This window comes from Eschrichtius robustus, chromosome 5, assembly GCF_028021215.1.
Source record: "Eschrichtius robustus isolate mEscRob2 chromosome 5, mEscRob2.pri, whole genome shotgun sequence".
NCBI classification, from domain to species: Eukaryota; Metazoa; Chordata; class Mammalia; order Artiodactyla; family Eschrichtiidae; genus Eschrichtius; species Eschrichtius robustus.
The window spans coordinates 28,433,314-28,450,207 of NC_090828.1; the positions used below are offsets into that span (position 1 = coordinate 28,433,314).

Here is a 16,894-nt window from a genome sequence, read left to right on the forward strand (position 1 = left end):
GATGTCCCACCAATGAGTCTTGGCAACAAGCAGCCCCTGACGGACCACTGAGCACCCGAACCTTCTCTCTGTCTCCAAGGACCAGAGCTGGGGAGGGGAACACTGAAGTTGATGAGTACTTGGCTGAGTTGGACAAGCTTCAGCAACCTCAGCTGGGGTGGGCGGGGGGATGGAGGTGGGTGTGGGTGTGGGGTTGAGGGGAGGGGGAGGGCAGGGGTGAAGAAGCCTAGCAAGGTCAAGGCTAAAGCCTTCCAGGAGTTTCCCCGAGGAAGGAGCATCTCCTGAGAAGGAAATTGTGGAAAACGTAATAAAGGAGACATTACCAACATGGAGTCAATAAGCTGAAAAATAACTTTTAGTCTATTCTAATACTTTATTTATAATTTCAAATAAATTGTAAACAGCTGCACTAGAGGAAAGACAATTTTCTTTCCAATCTCTCTATAGAAAATAATTATTACAAAATCTTTGTCACATCAAGAGGTAATCAAAGAGTATGCAAGAAAAAAAGATTTTAGGGTATGTTGGTGAGTTAATAAAGATAATATTAATACTGAGATTCTTTTCTTTATTTTTAATGTTTGTGGTATTTGTTAGCTCTTTCAAATGTGTAACTTGTGGTGACTAATAGTTCTAAATAAACATTCAATCTTGTATTCACATTTTTGCATTCTTTGTCTTAAAGAGCGTCCCCGAATTGTATAAACTTCAGGCTCACAAAACCTGGAATGTTCTGAGTACAATATAAATTCAAGATGGAGTGAACAACTAGTCTATAAAAGTCCAAATCTAGAGTGTTACTGTCACTCACAGAACACCTGAGATATCAGGTAAATGAGAGACTTGGACGGTGCAGAGGGGTGGAAAAGAGAGTTAAGTGGTAATGATAGCAGACACCCAGGACTAGATGGGCCAGAGTGACAGTCTGTCCCTGTCCAAGGGCGTGGAGGACACTCACTCACAGGCCACGGTTAGGAGTTTAGATCTTACTCTAAGAGCAACGGGAAATCATCAGCAAGCTGTAGGCAAGGGAGGAAGTGTTCCAGATGAGGAAGCAAGTGTGTGAGCAGGGAGACCACTTGGCAGGAGAGAAATGGTGACAGTTGTTCAGGATTTCCCCTGCCTCATGTCTACGGTCACCAAGTAGAATCAGCCTACCTGTGGGGAGCCAGAGGCTCACTGGCTCCCCCAGAAATCCTCGCTTGGTCAGTTGACTCCTGAGTCTGCAGCCGAGCGCTACAAAAACCCCTGGGGGAGGTGGACGGCTGGCATGCTCTCTGCTTTCCATGAATCATTTAGATGGGAAACTGAAGCCTGCTCAGATAAAAAGATCTCTGAACTTCAGGTCAGGATCACACTCCTGTCCCAAATGTAAGACTTTTTCTCCCCCTTCAGGGAGTGTGGGTGTATTTAAAAAACAAACTATTTTCATTCAGTCACCGTTTCCTAGCAACCAAACAAAAAGCATCTATTTTCCAGATGCCTGTGAGCCCCAGCCCAGCGGATGCTCAAGCACGCCTCGGGAAACAGGGAGAGAACAGAAGCACTGAGATCACTCGGTTGGTGAGAGATTCTGAAGGGGGAATGTGTTAATAGAACACGGTCTGAAGGACCTGTACCATAGATGTGGGGGTGCAGAGCGGGGACCTGCAGGGAGTGTGCAGATTTGCTTCAGGGCACGATATTCCTATAGAAAATGGGGGCTGTGACTTCTGGGGGGGTTGATTTCTGTGAAACAGCTAATGCATGAGGCAGCTGACATCTTTCCAGCAGCTCTTTTATGTGTATTTCCAGCCAGAGTCTTGTTTTCATTAAAACTCTATAGACAGAAAAGAGGGGCAACTGGCTGAATTCAAATCTAAGCTGAACAGAGTCTGTGCAAATGGTCCTCTTTCAACCAGGCACAGATACTCAATGCATGGAAGTCACTGAACTGGATAGTTGGCAGAAACCTCTTCAATCATTCAGTGCTTTTTTTACAGAGGAGGAAACACAAAAACACAGAGAGGAAAATGAACTCGTCCAAGGTAGCCTCACAGGGTCTCCTAACCTCCAGCCTAGTGGGAATGGAAGATGCTCATATTTTAAAAATCTTTATGAGAATTCCCTGGCTGTCCAGTGGCTAGAACTCTGTGCTTTCACTGCTGAGGGTGTGGGTTCATTCCCTGGTCAGGGAACTAAGATCCCGCAAGCCATGTGGTATGGCCAGAAAAAAAAAATCTTTGCATATTATGCCACATTGAATGGTAAGGGGGAGGAAGAATGGGTCTAAGAGGAAGGTGTCCCAACAACCAAGAGACTCACATTTTATAATTGGTGTTTCTGAAATTCAAAGGACTGGCTCAGAATTACAAAACAAGAATAGGTTAGAGCAAATGCTAAATCTTTTGCTTTTTAAAAAGGCATCTAAGCAAGGGAAGTGCCACTCTCCCACCCCAGTCAAGGAAGTGAGGTAGGACAAATGTTCTACCAACAAATGTTTTTTAAATTTTTGAGTTAGAAGAATGATAGCACATGCCAGCCCTTATGGAGTTGTGGAATGTTAGGGTGAAAGGTGCTCTGGGTGATGTTAACCAGGTTCATCACGTTTCAGATGACACCTGAGACTGGGGTGCAGAAGTGCCAGGAGGCTTGGCCACGGTCACGGCCACAGCAGTCAGTGGTGGAGTGGACTCCACATTCTGGCGTCTGGCCTCCCCAGGTGCAGCACTTTTCCTTGTCTAGGCCACTGGGCAACCTTTCTGGCTTGCAGTGTCCTCTCCCAATTGATTCTCCTATAGGGCGCAACATTACTATCTTTATAGTTAAGCCGTTCCTATGGAATGCTCTGACTTTATTCCCTTTTTTACATCCCATCCAAGGCTTTAGCAGATGTAGCCGCAGCAAGAATGGTCCAAAATAATTAAACCAATTCGGTGAAGAATTTATTTAAATCAGTGGCATCCTGTTTCCTCTCCGATTATTGTTGGAGAGCTGAATCGAATAAAGTTTAATGTTTATAGCTACAATTAAAAAAAAGATTCTAAAGTTTTTTTCCCCAACCATTTCAGAGTAGTGATTTAAAAACATGTGCATAATTTCAAAAGTACGGAAGGTAATATAATGAACATCTATGGACCTATCATCCCAGAGACAACAAATGTTAACAATTTTCTTATATGTGTATTAGTCAGCGTTCTCCAGAGAAACACAAACAACAGGATGTGTATATATACGTAAAGAGAAAAATTAGTTTACTGAATAGGCTCATGTGATTGTGGTGGCTTGACCAGTCCAAAATCTGATGGGGTAGGCCGGCAGGATTGAGACTCAAGGAAGAGTTGCAATTCACGTCTGAAGGCGGTCTACTGGCAGAATTCCTTCTTGCTCAGGAAAGGTCAGCCTTTGTTCTTTTAAGGCCTTCAACTGATTGGATGAGGCCCACCCACATAACGGAGAGTAATCTGCTTTACTCAAAGTCTACTGATTTAAATGCTGATCTCATCCAGAAAACACCTTCACAAAAAGAATCAGAATAATGTTTGACCAAATATCTGGGCACAGTGTCCCAGCCAAGTTGACACATAAAATTAATTAACCATTACAACTTGCTTTAAATCTTTTTTAAGAAATAAAACATTGCAGATAAAGTTGATATCCCATTTATACCTCTCTCTGGGCACTCCATTCAATAGTGATGATTTCTAAAATTAAGTCCTTTTTGTGACTTCAGGCCCCATTTGACCCCATCACCTGAACTTCAATTTCTGGTTCAATGTGGGGGTGAGAATTGAAGGTATGGCCTCACCTTTGCCATCACCACACGTTCTTACTGGGACCTGCTGGCCATAGGAAGTTGTACATGGGTTCTATAGAAACCTCCATCATGAGCCAGGAACCAGGTAGGTTCACAGAGAGTCACTATGTTGAAGGCACACAGAACTCAAACATAATCAGACCACAAACCATCTTTATTTAGATGGTTCTGTCTAGATAGTCTCATCCACGATTACATGAGCTGTGTCTGTTTTATTGATACTTGCAAGGTTATGGCAAGAATAAGTAAGTGATGAATATTGGAAAAGTGTGGAAGGAACAAGAGGTGTCAGATAAACTCAAGGTACAGTGCACTGGCCTCCAGACAGCTTTCTGACCTGGAACCTGCTGGATAAGAGGCCTGCACACTCTCAGATCCCTTCCAGAGCCTAGGACTCCATGACTGGTATTAGGAGTGATAGCATCCCTAACTCAAGTTCTCTCTGATTTGCTGCTGTAGCTTCTAGGCTCAGAGAGGCTGGGTCTTTCCAAAGGAAAACAGGTGCAGTGTAGCTGCAGATACCTGCTCAGCTGGATAAGCCTTTAATCATGGAAAGAAGACTACTAAAGAAGGAAATGAAAAAACTCCTGTAAGTCTGATTGAGAATAACTTACATTTACTGCACTGAGCATTTGGTGGGGTTTATGTCATAGATGGTCTGGATATTGGCAGTGGGGTAAAAACCTAAGGAAGAATCTGTTCCTGGGCTATAGGAGGAAACTGGATGATCTGGCCTCTGTCTCCTGCCCAAGAGGCCTCACATGTGGTGCAAAGCAGGATGCTGAATCTCTTGGGAGGATGTTTCTGCCAGCAGCGTGCACATCTGAGGCATCCACATTCTAGAGTCTAAGATCTGAGCCCACAGTCCCAGCCTGTGCTGGGCAGGGTATGCCTTTCAAAGGGCCCGATTGGTAAAAGATATAGGAGAGATTTCTGGAAAAATGTACCCAAGGGCCCAGCATTTAAATTGCAGACTCTGCTTCTTCTATTGTCAGGCTTATTGATTAAATAATTCATCTCCATTTTCTGCCCTCTGAACTTTGTTTTAAACACATAAAGAAAACATTAAGTTTTCCCATGGAAATTTTTTTCCTCCTGTGCTAGCTTTTCTTTGACTTGGTACTTTGGTAAGAGGTTGGTGAAAATCACAGACCATATAAAAAGAGGAGGAAAAGGTTATTATGTTCTATTTCATGATTATAGGCACAATAATAATACCCTTTTATTAGAGACCTTATCATAGTCCCCAGTAAATGCCCTTTCTCTGCCTACTAAGATAATTATCTTTTAACAAGTTCTTTAAGAAATGCTGCAATAAACTATGTATGAATTCACACATGTTTACATGTATGTGTTTGGAGGTCAACATAATAAAGAACAAACCATAATTAGGAATGCCAGTTCCTCTACATATCTCATCCAAAGGACTGGCATTTCAAAACTGATATAAATATAATTTTTTATATATATATATAGTTTAATTTTACCCAAAGAATCTATTTAGGCTACTTTAAAGTGTCTTGGAATTACAAAGCGAAATTTCAAGAATTTTTATCAATTTAGAATAACTTAATGACTAAGAAGAAGGGCTTTTAGAACCCCAAAGCAAATTTATCCCCAGCATAGGAACTTGCCCAAAGTGTTTGGTAAAGACCTTGACAAACAGAACTGTCCTTATGTAACATTGTGAGATCGACCTTGGAGACCCCAGAGTCCTTTTTCCTATATCCATTCCCTCTTCTTGACTTTCCCAGGGTAGTACTCCTTTCTATTCACCTCCCAGGGCCCTTATTCTACCCTCCCCTTATTAAAAGTCTGTTAGGAAAGGATCTGATAAGGATACACTAAAGTGGAATCACTAATATGTTTTTACACATAACTCCTCCTAACGGTATTTGTATTCTAATGGGAAAAAAGCCTTCAGGCAAAAGAACACATCTTTACGGAATATCATATATCTGGAAGTTATCAACTTTGGACATCCTGCCTGAATTTAGCAAGGGCAGCAAGGGAATCTTTATTTTAAATAGTGGGTCTCAATCCTTTCGGTTTTGTAAAATCTGTTCTGCCTTTGGGGATTTATCATACTCCCTGCTTTCCTAGAAATTCGGTTCTATGTGAGTTTAATATTACTATAAAAATGATTTGTTCATGATGGTTAGACACTTTAAACCTGCAGGGTTGCAGAATGGCCATTTAAATCAAAATGAATATTAACTCAGCTACCAGAGCCATCGGTGACTTCGCTTGTATTTGGTGGAGGAGGGAGGGGTGGGGAAGGAATGTTCTTCTGCAGACCGTGCTCCCATGTCTTTCCCGCTGGTTCAATCCTGCTCTCTTGCTTTTAAGGGGAGATTATATTGGCATCAGACTTCGGGAAAATGAATTTGACCCAAAAGGAAGAAGGCAACTCACCTTTCTAGATGATATGGTAAAGAAAGGCATGCTGCCACAAGTCACATCTGTGTCATTTGTGTATTATGGGGACAGAACAAGGATCTAATATCTATCATAAGCAAGGCTAATCTTGATCCCCTCAGAATGTCCTCTTCCTCATCTTCTCAACCTAGGATTGTCCATGTGGTCTTTTCAACTCATTAAACTGAAACAAGAAGAATGAGAAAATTAAAGTCATGAGACTTTTGCTCTTTATTTACTATTAGGAGAGAAAAGATTTAAAAGCAAAACGAGCACAAGATTAAATGTGACAGACATGATGTTAAAAGCTTGTTGACTAGATTAACTACCGTGTAGTTCTCAAATATAATTTTTTACCATTTATGGTGAAAACCAAATAATTGAATAATTCTAAAAATCCTTTTTTATTATATTTTACATGTTGAAACTCAGATTCATACTATGTAATCAAAGTTCACTTTACATAAATTAAGGAAGCTATGTAAAGATCTAATTCAAAAGAGATTAGTAAACCCTCAGCTTTTTTATGCTACCCATTTACTCTTCTTGCACTAATGAGGAAGAAGAAATCACCTGTCCTTCCCTGCCCCCTCCCCTTCCCTGTCTGATTTCTCTGGAGCTGAATGAGCGAGCAGTTAAGGCTTGGTGTTCTAAACTACTTCTCTGTGCACATATTAAATGGAGAAATTAAATCAATTAGATAAGTGCTTCTCAAACTTTAATGAGGTCTTATTACAAGACCATTTTGATTAAGGGGTTCAGGGCTGGGGCTGGAAATTTGCATTTCTAATGAGCAAACAGGTGATGCCAGGCATGCTGGTCCAGGCATCAATCTTTGTATTAGGTTTCAACAAGTGAGCATGGTCCTTCCTTCCCTCCTTCCTTTCTTCATTCCTTCCTTCCTTCCTTCCTACCTTCCTTCTTTCTTTCCTCCTTTCTTTTTTTCCTTCTTTCTTTCCTTCTTTCCTTTCTTCCTTCCTTCCTTCGTTCCTTCCTTCCTTCCTTCCTTCCTTCCTTCCTTCTTTCTTTCTTTCTTTCTTCCTTTCTTTCTTCCTTTCCTTCCTTCCTCCCTCCATCCCTCCCTCCCTCCCTTCCTTCCTTTTCACTTTGGTTCAGTCCCTGAAAGAAATAATTACATTGTTATAATTACATTGTTTACACAATGTTAGAGTTACATAGAACCTTGGAACCCATCTACAAACACAAAAACAAAACTGACCTTCTTTTTTCTGGGGTTGGGGGTGGGGAGGAGAAAAGCAATGTTTTGATAGATAAATGGCAAATAGGCTTAGAAATTATCAGGAAAAGGTAGTGGGGAGGATAGGAATGAACATGGAATTGGTCCTCAGCTTTTTACCACATATAAGACTCTTAGAAAGTCACTTGGTCTACCTCCAGTTCTCTGCTTCCGCTGGACCCTCCTCCTGGGAGGTCCTTCTCCACCTGTAGAAATTCTCCTCATCCCCCAAGCCCCAGCTCCACTGACGCCTCCTCTCTGAAGCCTCCCAGGATTCCCCCAACTCCTCAGATGGACACACCACCTCCCCTGTGACCCTGGGCACTCAGTTCTGAGGTTCCACAGAATTAGAAATTGTTCTCTGTGTCCCTCTTCTCTATCTTCCCCTTTTTCTATTTTAAAATTCAAGGAAACTGCGGCCCAGAGAACAGCAATTGCTCACCCAAGGATATAGTACCATGAGTTGTTGGCAATACCTAGATTTGAACCCAAATTCCCTGATTCCCAGTTTAGTATTCCATGAATCTATCTTTTCATTTCTGGCTCACGCGCACACACACACACACACATACACACACACTGCTCTAGTGGGAGGTAAATGTAATGCCTGAAGAACACTAGTTATTTCTGCCTGAGCATCAGGTTACTGGACACAGCTGGTGATCCTCAATTTTGTGGACATGACAAACGAGTAGAATAGGCTTAGCAGTGCCATTGTCATTGTGCCTAGCACGTGCTTCGGCCAATGTCTCAGCCCGTTCCTTTGCTGTCTGTGCTTCCTGTTTCCAGGCACACTATGACTTGGCCATCAATGTTGCTTTGCAGTGGCTGGATCACTCAGAAGACTTAACTTGGCTGGAGTGGAAGAAAGTGTAAGTTGAATAGTTTTTTTTTTTTTAACTGAGTAATGACAGAGGAAGTTCACCACAAGGCACTCAGATTTAAAAATACTATGGGGTACGTATCCCTCTCCAACTAGAAACCTGAAGAAACCTTCACAGTTGTCGATTCGAGGAAGTCGTATGCATGCTTACCTATTTTGCATCTCTGTGAGTTGGTTTCTGTCAGATGCAGATCTTTCTTGCATAGAATGTTCTGCCTTAGAAATACAACTGTGCTTTATCGTGTACGTGCCTTGACTTTTTTTAAAAAAAATGATCAGTTCTGTGGGTAAGGCTGCAATCTTTTCCTAAGAACTATTAGACACAACTTCTTAAGCATTTAACCAGATGTGCACCTGAGCTGAGCGGCTTGAATCACCACTGTTTGAATCCTTGCCGGGATTATTGGCGTCTTCTCCCATGTGTGCCGAGCAGACCCATTCAGTTAGGAAGATCATGAAACTAATGAGGCCAGGATTGAATCGCTTGTTCTGGAGACCAGCTGTTTTTTCTGCTCTGTGGCTTTAGAACACACACCTGGTGCTGAATGGTTGTATCAGTATTTAGTTGTAATAAGCAGAAAATCCAGTTTAAACGGACTTGAGCAAAAAATTAAATAAATTTAAAAAAGGAGAGAGGGAGGAGAGATTTATTGCCTCTGTATCTGGAAAGTCCACGGCTAGGTCCTCATTAGGCATGGCTTAATTCAAAACTCAAACCAAGTCATCAGGATCTACCTCTTGGCTATTTCCTCTGGATGGACGCTATTCCTCGTTTCAGCCCACTTTATCACGACATTCAGGCCAGGGGAGAATGGACTTTTTACAGATCACAGAACTGTGTCTCAATGGTTCTGTTTGCTCTGACTTATCTGGGGGTGCTAGCTAACTTAGGCCACAGTGTGTTTTCCATCCTTGGAAGCTAGGGGTGTCATCAGCTTCCCTAGAAGCTTACAGGCTTACAGGGGGTTAAGGCAGTTACCCCCAGGCAAACTGCCACAAGAAGGGGGAAGGATATAGGTTGGCGAAACCACAATTTTCCACCATAGTGGCCAGTCTGCCAGGGTTTGATAGCTGCAGAAATGTGGATAGATGAGGGCAAATTCGTCACCGCTGTTGGAAGATTCAAAATTCACAGTGTACACTTTACTGATGATGGATTAATCATATCAATTTTGTGAATAGCATAGCACACAGCTGTTGGTAATTACTTATTACTTATGATTATTGTCACAACCTTAGCAGGTGTCAAACAAAACAAGAATAAACCCTCCATTCTTATTTATTCATATTCCCCCTTAGGAAAATGCCATTTCGGGGTAGACCCATATATCCAAACCACAGAGAACGAGAAGCAATGATTTTATCATCTTATGCTGGAATCTTAATGGTAAGGAAAAGAACATTATTTGCATACATGGAGATTTTGTATCTACAATGTGCATTTTCATATTAATGAATATTTATCTTACTTTTTCAACCAATGTTTCTAAATATGTAGAATTTACTAATATTAAATTTTTATTTTTAAAGATTAATAAAAAGACTGACTTCTATATTGTATTGTGAAAACATTTATTTAAGGGGAAAAAATAACACATAGATAATTGGTATTAGGATACTGTGATTTATCCATTTATTTAGAAGTCATTTATTTGGTGCCTATGCTCTCCAGGCATGGTACTGGATATATGGGAGCTATAATAGCTTTGTTTTGTAATAAAAGAAAAGCCATGGTATGATAATACATTTTTGTTATTGTCATTGTTGTTTAACAGAACAGTATCCCAATTGAGGAAGTCTTTAAAATTTATGGGGCTGATTCTTCTACCAATTCTGGTGCTACCAAGGTAGGGACGACCTGAGACTATCAATATAAGGGATTTTTAGAGAGAATTTCTTTATTTTATGAATTCATAATGTTGCATTTCCAGGCATGAAATAACAGTTTTATATCATGATGGATAAAACCAGATGTAGCCATATCTTACCTGGGTAATAAATGTAAGATGTTTTCCTTATGTAGAGGACGATATTCATAATACCAAATGCAGTTTATGGAAGGCCAAATAGAGGCAGCCAATAGAGCACCAGGCTTAGAGTCTAGATTCTGCCTCTGTCTCTGATTAACAGAATTTCTCACTTACACCTTTCATAATGTGGATCCGGTAAGTCCAAGCGCTCCTCTTGTATGATGTACTATAACTTCTAGCACTAGGATAAGATCTACAACATTCATTCTCATGAGAAATTATCTAGTTTACTGCTGCCACATTTCTCCTGCCCACAAGACTACTTGGAAGTCAGTCTAATAGAAGCACTAACGATCTGGGAGTCCAGAGACCCAGGGTGAGTTCTGACTGGGTCCCTTTCCCTCTTTGGGCTTCCATATACTAATCTTAAAAAAACAAAAACAAAAATGGAGTATTCTGAATGATCTTTATGGTCAGTTCAGGTTTTGCTGTTTATGAATGTATGAACCTTTAGTAAACATTTAAAATATAGGCTTCTATTTAGAGGTGAACTACTGATCCCTTTAGATACTTCTAGAAAAGGGAAGAAGAAAGGGCAGATGGGGTGGGATTGGCAAGGATGTGTAATGGGAGGGAGTCAGGGAGAGAAGCACGGAAAACCCACACCCTCACATGAGGACTTCTGCTCACACAGTTGCTTTCAATGCCCCCCACCAGGATTTGGAAGGGAGGCAAGGGCAGGGGCAGGGCTACGGCCACAGGAATGCCTGCATCCTTTGTTCTCTTACCTGCAGACCATACTGCAGACAGTGGGGTCCTATAAAGTAAAGAGTCCACCAGGGCCAGCTTAGGAGTCAAGCATTTACTCAGAAGTGTTGTAACTGAATCCAATGGCCCTCTCGCCTTCATCCATATGTAAGCTGGCCTGGTCCTGAGACTCAAGTTCCCTTGATTACAGAGGAAATCAGCACCTCCTCTCTGATCACTCTGGTTTCAACTCTATCCATTCATTCATTCATTCATTCACTCACTTGTTCATTCAATATAGTTGTAGGTGCAGGGATACAAGGATGGCTGAGTCAGAAAAGATGACTTTCTCATGGATCTCATATCTTGGAGCTGACATTCTACCTTGGCTGAGGTATAAGCCACCCCAGACTCAGTGCTCCTCAGAGACCCAAGCTGTTCTTGGCTTTTAAAGAAAGCCCAGCTCTTTTGTGTTCTTACAGAGACAAGCAAACCATGCTGCTTCATTCCTGTTTGTTTTTTCTGCAGCTTTCTCCCTTCCAGGCTGCCCTCTTCTCCCCTTTCCTCAAACCCTCCCCACCAACACATACATATAAATATCTGAGCCCAAGATCCTCTGCTTCAGACATTGTGTTTTCTGCCCCTTCATCTTCTGTGCCTGGGAGAGGTCTAGAGCAGGCTGCAGGCACCTCTGGTTGGTTGGTCTCAGCTCAAATGGCCAGAGAGCAAATACGGAAAATCACATCCTGGAGGGAACGGCACCGTGAACCCCTCCAGTCTTAGCTGGGTTACCCATCAAGAAGGTTTGCAAACATGGGTGTCAGAGTAGCTCAGATGAGCCAGATTCATTAAAGGGGCCAGAACAGGAAGCCGCACTGTTTACAGTGGGCTGGCCAATCTCTATCCATCCATCCGGACTTTCACTCATTCATTAAAGAGCCTTTATTCAGCACCTTCTCTGTTCTTCACAGTCTCTGTCTTCACAATCAGTCACCGATAACAAAAAGTCCAGATGTACAGGTAGGCTACCTAATGACCAGTTCTGCAGGGAAATAAATCGTATCCTCAGAGAGGGGGTGTTGTCGAACTCAAGTTCACGTGCCTGATGCACAGTGAGACCAAATGACTGAAACGTCTAAGTTTGGAGCAGAGCAAAGTTTATTGCAGGGCTGAGCAAAGAGAACGGCGCAGGTTAGCCTCAAAAGACCCGAACTCCCTGATGGGTTTCAGGGAAGACGTTTTTATAGGCAAAATTTGTGGGGAGGGCTGCAGAGTATGTAACCCTCCTCTGATTGGTTGGTGATGAGGTAACTGGGTGGTGTTCTGGGACTCTCAATCATCAGCCTTCTGGTTCCAACCAGTCTGGGGTCCGTGTGCCCGTGCTCAGCCTGAAGTGACCTCCTCCACCTGGGTGGGAGCCTTAGTTCCCATAGAGGAACTCAGAGATACGTATCAGATTGCCATGCACATCCCCTGAAGAGGAACCAAGACCAGCCCCCATCTCTGCACTACTGTTCTCTCTCTGCGTTCAGTCACTCCCCTCATTGGTAACTGTTTGAATCTGCCCTTTGGAACTCAGGGAATGTCTGATGCTTTTTTTCTACAAACACAAAATGGGGGACATGGAAAGGATTTGGTGTCCAGGAGAGCTCCACAGGGTCCTGCTTGGTGTCAATCCCCCCTTTTCTTTGAACTCCTCAATCTTGAGGGGAACAGGTGTTGGACAAGAAACGGAATAATGTTTTGGATAGAGAGGTTAATCATAACTCAGCAGAGGAACTCGGTTTTAGGGGGACTGGATTTCAGGGGCTTTTCTTCAAAGACCTGAGTTTGTTTATTGTTACAGAATATGAGTGTCCTGTACGTGAAAGGCCATTTGTGTGAGGGTTAAGTATGAGGATCCTAGAGCCAGGTAGCCTGGGTTCGAACCCCAGCTCTACCGGCTACCAGCAGATTAATCCTGGGCAAGTCTTCTAAGCTCTATCAGCCTGGATTTCATTTGTAAACACAGGGACCAGAAGATGGGGTTTCTGTGGGAAATGAGGTGAGTTATATCCGTAAAGCCCTTAGTGGTTGGCACATGGTAACCTCAAAATAATAGCTATGGTTAAGGTTCTGGTACCCAGGGGGAAGGGGGTGTATCTGATTTCCTCTATATTCCTCTAAGTCAGGGTTTCTCAACATTTTGGGTCAGATAATTCTTTGTTGTGTGTGTAGGGGGTGGAGTCGGGGCTGTCCAGTGCATTGTGGGATGTTTAACAGCATCCCTGGCCTCTACCCATTAGATGCCAAGAGCTTCCCACTCCTGCCCCGTGATGTGACAACTAAAAATGTCTTTCAACGTTGCCAAATGTCCACTAAGAGGCAAACTCACAGCTAGTTAAGAACCACGTCTCTAAATATTCAAAAATTAAATAGCTCATCAAGCATCCATTGTATTATTAAAACATTATAAACCTTGCCTATTTTAGATAACAAATTCTCACAAAGGGTATGAGATGATGTGAGCTACAGATATAAGCATCTGAGGATCATCTACCCCTGTGGACCCCACAAGCTCCTCACTGCCTCAAGGATGCCAGCTCAGGCCTTTCTCTTGTGGCTACACGTCGGCTCTACTCAGGCACCCCCTCCACATCTTAAAGAATTAGCAGGACCTCTTAATGGAAACGGAGCATTTCAAAGATTAAATTGTAAGAGCTATTTTAAAACAGTCCTTTGGGATTTAACATAACTTCAAAACAATGGTTTTAACTAGGAGGTGTGGTTGTTCAAAAAAAAAATAGTTACTGACAAAGGTTCCTCTCTAACTGCTGCATGTATATGAATCACTTTTGATTCCTTCAGATAAAATGTCTCCTAAGCAACAGCTAAAATCCTTCCCACGCAAGAGCTTAAAGCTCTGTTGAATACTAAACAGATTATGTAGAATTTCTGGCCGCTGGAGTTGGCCACTTTGGTAGCACATGGGTACTGTGTGTGGGCTTGATGGCTTTCTTCAGGACTATTTGCTGCCACCTAGTGACAGAAAGGCCTCCTGGACTCAGAATTGTTCAATTCTGTTAAGCTTCGCGTTCTACTCCCAATAGGGAGCTGGTTTTGGCTGAGAGGGAGCCATTTTTCTGCTGAGGAACATGGACCCATGGGGGAAAAAATTTAACTAAGAACTTCACACAAGTGAGGGTTATTTGCAGTTAGCTTCAGATAAATATAAGAGGTCCTAGTCAATTTTAAACTGAAGAAAAAGGAGCATAAATCTTCCTTCAACAAATAAAGCAAACAATAAAAATATTCTTCAGCTCCCTTTCACAGAGAAAGAGGGGAAAAGGAAAGGGGGGCAGAGAGAGTGAAAACTGGTGTAACAGAGAGAGGAAAAAGACAAAGGCAGGTAACTAGAGAACACCAGAATCTCTTCCTTCCACACCCTAGTGTCTGACCATCCATCATTTCACTCTATCCAGACTTACATCCAGAGTCCAAAGCAAGCTCTTTAGAGGTAAACAGACTGGTGTCTAGTCCCAGCTCTGTCACTTGCTAGCTGTGTGGTACACTGAAGATAGCAGTAAGTAACTTTGAAGTAAAAAAAGAGCATATGATTAACTCTAGGTTTAGGATTTCAATGTCATCCTACTTGAAAAATAATTTTTCTTATAAACCACGCAGGAAGCTATATTAACTGCTTGCATGAATCATCAGATCATCAGGAGTCATAGAATATGTGAGCTGGAAGTGACCTTTAAAATCCTCGGGTTCTCTCTTCTCCAGTGAACAAGGAAAAGGCTGTCTTTTTTTTTTTTTTTTTTTTTTTTTGGCCATGCCACGCGGCTTGCGGGCTCTTAGTTCCCTGGAACCCAGGCCACAGCAGTGAAAGTGCCAAGTCCTAACCACTGGACCACCAGGGAATTCCCTGCAAAAGCCTGTCTTGAGCCTTCTAAGTGTAGAAAATGCATCAGGGATGCCATACGAGCTGGTTCTCTTTCTTACACGCGGCATGTACCATCCTGCATGGCTGTTATCACAACCACCCTTGCTCCACACAGATACAAAGCCTCCTTTTAATTACTGTCTGTGTTTTAGGGTCATCTTTCTGAATAGATTACGTGCTCCTTGAGGTCAGAAGCCATCATTCGTGCTTATGTTTAATTCTTTACAATGCTGGATATGACACAAACTCTCAGTAAATATGTTTGCCATTTGAATAAAAGGCTGAGGTCAAATCTAGACGTGCCCGGCTGAGGTGGCTATAAGCTGTCCTGTCTATAAAGACAGCACGACCTCATTTATTGTTTAATCCAAATTTTCTGTCCTTTCTGTGAGAGGTGGTGGTTGCCCAGTAACTTGCTAGCACGTTCTCTGGTTTAGTTGATTAAACTTATCACAGTGTGTAGTTACCCTGGTTGTCTAATAGTTTATTGGTTTTTTTCTCCTCACTCAGCCCTGGAATGGCAGGAACCTTGTCTGTCTTACCAACCACAGCTCTTAAAACAGGGCCTGACCCACAGTAGTGCTCACTGGAAACTTGTTGAATGAATGAAAGATTGAAGAGACAGTCCTAACCTTGAGGAAGTTTCCGGTGCAATGCAGCAGACAGCGGGTTATAACTATTGCACACTAGGGGTGTTCTATGTGACGACGTGTTTTGAGTTCACAGATGAGTGAGTCAGTAATTTGGCCTTGGGCTTCCCTGGTGGCGCAGTGGTTGAGAATCTGCCTGCCAATGCAGGGGACACGGGTTCGAGCCCTGGTCTGGGAAGATCCCACATGCCGCGGAGCAACTGGGCCCGTGAGCCACAATTACTGAGCCTGCGCGTCTGGAGCCTGTGCTCCACAACTAGAGGGGCCGCGATAGTGAGAGGCCCGCGCACCGCGATGAAGAGTGGCCTCCGCTTGCCACAACTAGAGAAAGCCCTCGCACAGAAACGAAGACCCAACACAGCCAAAAATTAATTAATTAATTAAAATAATAATAATAATAATTTGGCCTTAGGATGGGATGGGGGGGGTGGGGTGCCAGCACCGGAGAGGGGAGGTGGGAAGACATCGGGGCCACTTTCCCAGAAAAGGTGATGTATGAGCCACATCTCAAAGGAAAAGTAGGAGCCTCTAGGCAGAAGAGGAGGAAAAAGCTATTCCAGGTAAAGGGAACCATGTGAAGAGCATCATTGTGTGAAAGAACATTCTAGGCAAAGAAGGGCAACAAAAGGCAGCGTGGGAAAGTGCATGACCCATGAAACATGATCCTCAACTACTAGTAACGTGTCAGGATGGTGGGTTGGGGAAACAGGCCGAGTCCTGAAACAAGTGCTATAACCAGCAGCTGCTGACAGCACGAAGTGGGTGTAGCTTTTAAAAGTAGAACTGTTTTTTTTTTTCAGGTTCCCAGAGCTCCACCCTTCCACCTCTCCTTGCACCCTTTTGCCATGTTAACAGCACCCAAAGCAGCAGAATATGGCCGCAAACAGAGTAAGCCTGTTAACTTCCATGGCTTAGAAAAATTTAAGTAAAACTAGGAGATGTACTACTTACAAAGTAAGGTCAAAGTTGTTATGGTAATAACATCATTCTGTCTGGTGGAATTTAAAAGAATCAGGAGCATTTATGACTTGATTTCCCTCCATCATTGAAATCAGGGAAGTCATTGCTCAGAAATTTTGGCGATGGAAGCAAAGCACCCTAGAAGGGAAGGATCTAAAACTGAGGTGGACTCATTTTAAAAAATGTTTTTATACAGACGTGATTACTACATGTGTCTCTAGGTGTCAAGTTAAGAAGGGGAGCAACGAATCAAAATGCCACCAGCAGCTCTACAAAGGAAGCAAATGTCACAGAATGGAAACCATAAA

At 42.7% G+C, this 16,894-nt stretch overlaps 1 protein-coding gene across 1 annotated transcript; it reads left to right on the top strand.

The window, feature by feature from the left end:
* The first annotated feature begins 4,344 nt into the window (after window positions 1-4,344).
* On the top strand, window positions 4,345-16,893 carry C5H2orf80 (chromosome 5 C2orf80 homolog). The gene is made up of 7 exons (XM_068543800.1): window positions 4,345-4,385; window positions 6,146-6,227; window positions 8,241-8,323; window positions 9,634-9,721; window positions 10,110-10,181; window positions 16,427-16,514; window positions 16,808-16,893. Exons 1-7 carry the CDS (start codon window positions 4,345-4,347, stop codon window positions 16,891-16,893), a joined length of 540 nt encoding a protein of 179 aa, XP_068399901.1.
* The last annotated feature ends 1 nt before the right edge of the window (window position 16,894 follows it).